A 7,307-nucleotide genomic window follows, 5' to 3' on the forward strand; every position below is an offset into this window, starting at 1 on the left:
CAACGTGCTGGCCATTAATGCACTCACTGACAGTTGACTGTATACTCTGTTACCGACTTGTATACAAGACATAACATATATAATCCTTAATAAGTTAAAGGGCTGAGATTGAATTTGCAATAACACAGACAAAAAGACACGTACTTCATTTATTATATTTTTAAGTTTTAAGTTTGACAATACTTATCTAATAGAGATTAAAGTTCACGGACTCGATTGTGATACTGTAGAGGTGTTCCTCCCATTTGTTTATTGGACGGATGTGCAATAAACTTTGTCTAAAAGCTGGATTAAGCTTTGATTATTACCTTAATTAAGTGACACCCAGCTAAGAAGTACATGGTCGCCGAGTGTTTTCTTTGGCAGCATCTTCCAATCCAGTCAGGGTACGTGTATCTCCTTGGTTGGCTGACTGAGAGCACTTTTGTTTTAACAATTTTGAAAAAAAAAATTTATTTTTTATTTCAAATTATTTTTTTATATTTTCAATCATGTTAATATCAAAAATAAATTAAAAAAACAAAACAAAAAATTATTATTTCTATATATTTTTTATGTTTTCATTGTGTTAATATCAAAAATAAATTAAAAAAATAAAATAAAAAATTATTATTTCTATATATTTTTAAAATAAAAAATACTTTACCAAACAGCACTTGAGTAAATTATTCTTTAGTTTTTTATTTTTTAAGTTATTACAACCCAGTCCTTATTCTTTAAATATCTATAACATAATCCCTGGACTCTCCTTGTTTTTTTTTTTTTTTTTTTAATTCTATCACTTAATCCCTTCCCATGACTCTTGTTGATCGTTATGTTGTAAAAATATTTGGAATTGTTCTCTAAACCCCCACCTTCTTGATTTTTACACAAGAGCTTAAATTTTATAACAATTTAAATGGGATTTAGAGAAAAAGCTGACAAATGTTTTGATAAATATATACTAGTTTATGAGTTGTATATTAAAGGTTTTATATGCAACAAGAATACAAGAAGGACTAAGTTACAAATAGTTTCAGATTATAGGAACTAAAGAATTATATATACTCCGATATTTTTATTCACTTTCCTCGTTCCATCTCCCTTACCTGACTGCTGTCTATGTTTGATGGCTGCACTTTATCTTATGCCTGAATAAATGGGACAAGCTTTCGCAACCCTGGTGGTTTGCCTCTCCAAATAAATCCCACACACATTTTACAACATTTGCCCATACCATCAATCCTACTAATGTTTTCTCGTATCCTTAGTTTTGGGTTTGTTATTAGTTATTGTGCTTGCAAGGTAAGTCTTTCTCTGCCCTGAATTTCCACTATTGACTCACAGGATTCCTTTGTAGAATGTATTTTAGAGAAGATACCTGTAGTTCTTGTTTTAGTCCATGAGTAGAACTCTCAGGCCTTGGCTTCTGATTTGAGAACGTCACAGTTCATCAAAGGAGATTTTATTTCACTAATTTGGTAGTTTCCGGGAATTTTCTTTTACTTTCAAGTACTTTTTTTGGGGTGTTTTCCAACAAATGTAGTTGTGGATTTTTCCTTTGTTTTATTGGCTCCATCTTGGTTTTGGTTATTTGTGAATTCCTTAATCACAAAGTAGCTCTGCTGATAGAATAGGAAAGGATTTACATTTATTTGATGTTCTGATATTTTACATTGAATATCAGCTGAGAAAAACTTGAGCAAAATTCAACAAAGATCAGCTGTTCTGGATATGTGAATTTGCAGACCAAGATGGTATCTTTCAGTGGGTTAGGTCTTGGTTTAAGCCTGGTCTTCGGTTGCTTTCTTTTAGCCCTTGTTGCAGAGCTATTCTACTTGCTATGGTGGAAGAAAAGAGTCACCAACAGAAAAGTTGAAGAAGAGGATGATTATAGCAGCAGCTATGCTAAGGAGTTCTTTCATCTTATTTGCTGGAAGAAAGCCTCCTCTTTAAGAAGCAACATTACTCAAGATGGTGTGAGAGAGCCAGAAGGCCCTCGCCAAGAACCAGACCTGGAACTAGGCACAAACAAAGATTTGCTTATAAAAACACTTGGTGAAGAAAGTGTGGAATCTGAGATCATGAGGCTGCACAATCTCTGTGGTCCACCACGATTTCTCTTCACCATAAAAGAGGAAACGAAGGAGGATTTGGAGTCGGATGATGGGAAGACTAGAGGTGGTAGGAGCAGAGAAGGATCGAGGACAAGAAGCTTGAGTGATATTATGGTGACTATTGACACCCCATCATTCCATACTCCTTTGGCTTCTCCACGTTTTAAATCCCCTCCCTTCAATGTTTTTGATTCTTATCATCACCATGGATTCAATCCACTCTTTGAATCATCAGTGGAAGCAGAGCTTAGCCGGTTGAGATCTTCCCCGCCTCCAAAATTCAAGTTCTTGAGGGACGCAGAGGAAAAACTGTTTAGAAGGTTAATAGAAGAGGCTGAAAGAAGGGCATCTAAGAATTGTGTTCCTGTTCAAGATTTATCAGAGATTAAAGGACCCGATTCAACCATGATAACAGAAGAGAGAGAAGGGTCTTTTTTAGGCTTTAATGTTGACAAGAACAAAGAAAGTGAACTTCTATATCATCTACCACAGAATCATTCAAGCTCTTCTCAGGTACTCCCACTGGCTTCTTCCCCTACAACATTCAGACCCCTAGACAAGATGCCCATTATGCATTAATTTAATTTCTTTAAATTGACATGAAATGAGGCTTAGTTATTGTTTTTTTAGTACTTGCCAGTTTTCTTTTCAAAGTGCATATCTGTGTACAAATATTTTTTGTGTTCATATTTCATTTGGATTGTCCACAAATTGTCACTGCCAATCTGCAACATATTTGTTAGGCATGGAACCTTGAGTATTCCAAGGCAAACTGACAACTTCTGCTAACTTCTGTTAAGAGTTCGGTTAAGTCAAGTGGCGGTCTTGTGGGGTAATCTGTTTTCTGTCATTGTTTGTCTCCAGTCATCCAAGCTTACTGATTAAAGTAGTAATCATTAATACGGCGGATTAGGCCACTAATTCTCATTATCAAAGGGGCACTGTAATTCTTTCTTCAAGACGGTGCTCTAATCACCACTCTGGCTTCTTTTCACGCCCACTTTCAATCTTTGCACATGGCTTACGAATTAGCTTAGTTGGTAAAATTGGTTTAAGTTCCGGCAAGTGCTGTTTAGGCCGGAAATTAGAGTTAAAAGAAGGACTTTTTCCTCCACTGAGCTACCAATTGAAAAGAAAAATGGATTACTGATTTTCATAATGACTTGAACGTGTGACATAAAGATTAATGTGCACCGAAGATCAATGTGAATATGCTCAAGTTCTTAGGCGTCTTTTGCGTAAGAAATTCAAACAAAATGCTACATTTTCTACATTTTGTCAAGTATGAAAGAAAGTAAAATGCGCACTCTTACGCGTCAAAACACACAATGGTGTCCAGCTAATTGCTGTTAATTAGACATTGTGTTGGAATTTCGGGTTTTGAAGGCAAGAGGGGTTGAAAGTTGGGTAAAAAACCTTACTGTTTATCAACCTTTTCTTCTTTCCGGCCTCTTTTTTTTTTTTTTTTTTCTTGGGAATGTCCTTTGTAACTTCTTTTATGCTTTTCTTCGCTGGAGAAAAGCATTCGGAATTTTTATCCTCCCTTCCTAGTTTTTTCCTCTCCCTTTCCAGGCTCCCTCTGTCAAGTTCTTGGTTTCAAGAAAGTGAAAAAGAGACATGATAATAAATGCTGGGTAATCAAGCACAAAACTTAACGAAGGAAACATTAGGATGCTTTAGTACATAAGAAAGATGATGATGATGATGATGATGATGATGATGGTAGTCGGCGTAGTGCCAACAAAATCATGCGTGTCTTGCAGGTAATTACCAATCTTTTTAAGGGCATAGAAAACAAGACAGGCTCTTAAAAGAAGCCATTAAAATTTTCCTTTAGACAAGTCTTCAACGAAAAGTGACAAAGTAGAGAGGAAGTTAAGGAAGGGCTACGAGCTTTTACCTCAACAACAAGAAATGTCATTGTTATCACGCGATTCGACCAAAAGTTGCCTCCAGAAAGAGGCATCAAATGACAAATCCTTTCTCCATCCTTAGCAAGAAGATTTTAAATTTTGAATTCGTAGAGACCCCATCGCTTCAATTAGAGGATAGATAGAGAGCTCCAACGTACAGAATTTAAATTGGAAAAATGGCATGTCGAGCTTTACTTGTGCAAATGAAGATAGAGATTGCAACGTGACCAAACCCACTAGTGGTCCTTTGAGGACCCGTTCTATGAAGAACATCGAATAACTAATGGTTCCCGGCTTCTTTTCTTTATTATTTCTGTCTCTATTTGAGTATTTTCTCTCTTTGCAAGTTCCCACTTGCCGGTCTTATCTTATTTGTTTGAGAAAATAGTCTTATTATATAGATGTGTTGTAACTTTTTGTCATCTCTTCAACACGCCATTGATTATTTTTGGCCTTATCAGATATTCTGAAGGCTGTTGCTTAAAATTACACACGCATATGCACATTGGTACACTCAAAAGGGCAAAAGATAGTCAAGTAATTCTCATTGTCGCTTTTCAAAATAAATGAAAAAATTAGTTGTTTCGAAAAGAAGAGGGGAAAATGAAACGTAGAGCGGGGGGAACAAACAAAGGTGAAGTTTGTTTGTAAATTGCTAGGCCGAAACCTACCATTACAAGGGCGGGCCTGCTAAGGGGAGGAAAGCGTTAAAAAAAATATTTTTTATTTTTTTAAAATTATTTTTTTATATATTTTCAAATTATTTTTATGTGTTAATACAAAAAATGATTTTAAAAAATAAAAAAATAATATTTTGATGCATTTATAAATAAAAAATATTTTTAAAAACAATCACTACTACATTCCCAAACATTCTCCGAAACCAACAAGAAAACCTAGGTTCAAAAACATAATATCGTCCGTGTGGGATCCTAAATTCAGCATTTTAACCCTTTGTTAGTAATTTTGCTTATTTCAGCTTATGTTTTTTACTAGTTGCAATCAATTTGAGTCCAACATGCAACTTCCATCTCACATGTTGGGCTTTTTATATATATATATATATATATATATATATATATATATATATATTATATTATGTGGGCTCAACTTGAACCCAAACAAGCCACCTCAGCTCAGTTTAAGGATTAATTAAGGCCAGTTTAAGACTGGTTCAAATCGGATTCAATTAACCGTGGTACAAAAAAAAAAGGTGTTCAATTGATCAAGTCAGTTATACAAGGTCTGAACTGATGGACTGAGCAAAACACGCAGGTGACAATACGAGTTTGCCCAAAAGGCCAAAAACCTTGGCTGGCTTACAGCACAACATAAATCAATATTTAATTAAACAAAAAACTAAATCTCTTCACGAAACGAAATTAAATTAGTGTGCTCAAGACTTGGAATACTGTAATAGTGTAATTACATCATTATCCTTGAATACAAAAAACTTTGAACTAGACATTGGAGCCAAGATGATCTTTTTACCATGACATAAATTTTTGTACAAATTATATGAGGTTAGATTAGTAATTTTATATTTTTATAGTCCAATTACTAATTTAATCCTATAATAAAATAATATAATGCCCACTATATCTTTATATTTTTAATTTTTTAGAATAATATAATTACTTTTATCCTTGACAAAACCAATATAACACTTATCCAAGGATTTTTTTTTTCATTTTACACTGATTTTATTATAAATTTCAAGGATATTCAAAGATATTATTGTAAATTATATTTGTTAAATATAATTAAATAAGGCTACTGGCACATGCTACACACATCTCAGCATGTCAACGACCCCCTTGCCATTTGGGCAGCTAGAGCAATTCCGTCTGGCTACCAAACGCTACTTTTTAAGGTGGTGCATGCCCTTAACATGTATCGAGTTTGACATCGATAAACGTTTTTTTTCTCTCTCTCTCCTCACCTCGAATTTCACATCAACCCTATGGAAAAATCAAATTAGCCCTTGCAATTTATTTTCCCTTCATATTTGATCATTATTCTTTTGATTGCTATTTTTTTTTTAATTTTGAATAAGCCATTAAATTACAAAAACATTTCATTTTCATCTCCTTTTTATTTTTTATCTTTTAGATTTGATCCTTATTCTTTTAATCAAACTAACCTGAGTTAGTTTCAGGTTCATAACTAGAGTCACTGGTTTCAAATGTTAACGATGATGAACTTTTTTTGGTTTTTTTTTTTTCTGAAATTGAATTATTTTAATTTTATCATTTAATATTTAATTTATTGAAAATTGATCTTCATACTTTTTTTATCATTTCCTTTCTATTTGTTTGTCTCAATCATTTGTTTCACAATTTCATCTTCAATGGGTTTTTTAATCAAATTTGTTTCTAATTCTTTTTATTGCTATCTCTTTTCCTTTGACAAGTGTTTTGAATTTATATTTTTTTCATAATCTCATTCTTAAAAATAAATTGGTTGGAAATTAAGCTTTTTGAGTGATCTCAATTTAAGGATTTCATGATTTCCATGGTTACAGGATCTGCAATTTAACCTGGGTTGAGTCATATTTCTTTCAATTGCTTTTGTAAATTTTTTTTTCATTTCCATCTTTTAACATTAAGTTGTTCGATAATTAAATTTCATAATTTTATTCAATTTGTTTTTCAAATGCGGTCACCCTAGTATTGCGACTAGGTCAAAGATTTTGTATCTTGAACCAAGCGGGTTAAAATCAAGTTTTTTAGATCTCTTTTTAATTATTTTTTTCATCCTTTAACATTTTATTTATTAAAAATTAAGCTTCACTTTTTTCATATTTTTTTTGTGGAGTTATCATTTTCTCATTTGATTTATTAGAGAAATTGGTTTTAAAACCTTTTTTTCTATATTTTTTTTTCTATGAGATTATCTCAATCTTATATCCATGATCTTGAAGTTTGAGAGTTAACCCGAATTAACTAAGTTTTTTGTTGTTTTTCTTAATTTTTTCAGTTTCACCCTTCAACATTGAGTTGTTTCATAATCTGGGCTGGCTTAGAACGATTTCTTTTATCTTTTTTTTAATTATAATTTTTTATTATTTATTTTTTATTGTTATATTGTTTTAATCATAATATTTAAATTACCAATTAAATTAATAACTTGGTCTCAAATTATTTTTCTTAGTATTTTTTTTTAAGTTGAAAAAAATCTTACAAAGCTGGCGACAGATGGTGGGCCACAAATCTAGTAGATGCTAAAAGAAGAGGCCGAAGGTGAAAACATAGAAACCGACATACGAGGCTTGGCTGGACTTTCTATGTCTGCATAA

The 7,307-nt window shown here is 32.7% G+C and overlaps 1 protein-coding gene across 1 annotated transcript; it reads left to right on the forward strand.

The window, feature by feature from the left end:
* The first annotated feature begins 1,061 nt into the window (after positions 1–1,061).
* Positions 1,062–2,807, forward strand: LOC7465119 (uncharacterized). Its single transcript, XM_002299844.4, has 2 exons — positions 1,062–1,284; positions 1,667–2,807. Exon 2 carries the CDS (start codon positions 1,734–1,736, stop codon positions 2,673–2,675), a length of 942 nt encoding a protein of 313 aa, XP_002299880.1. The 5' UTR covers positions 1,062–1,284; positions 1,667–1,733; the 3' UTR covers positions 2,676–2,807.
* The last annotated feature ends 4,500 nt before the right edge of the window (positions 2,808–7,307 follow it).

This window comes from Populus trichocarpa, chromosome 1, assembly GCF_000002775.5.
Source record: "Populus trichocarpa isolate Nisqually-1 chromosome 1, P.trichocarpa_v4.1, whole genome shotgun sequence".
Lineage (NCBI taxonomy): Eukaryota > Viridiplantae > Streptophyta > Magnoliopsida > Malpighiales > Salicaceae > Populus > Populus trichocarpa.

Excerpts from the sequence above, each read along its gene's own strand:
- LOC7465119 (XM_002299844.4), top strand. The coding sequence starts at position 1,734 with ATGGTATCTTTCAGTGGGTTAGGTCTTGGTTTAAGCCTGGTCTTCGGT.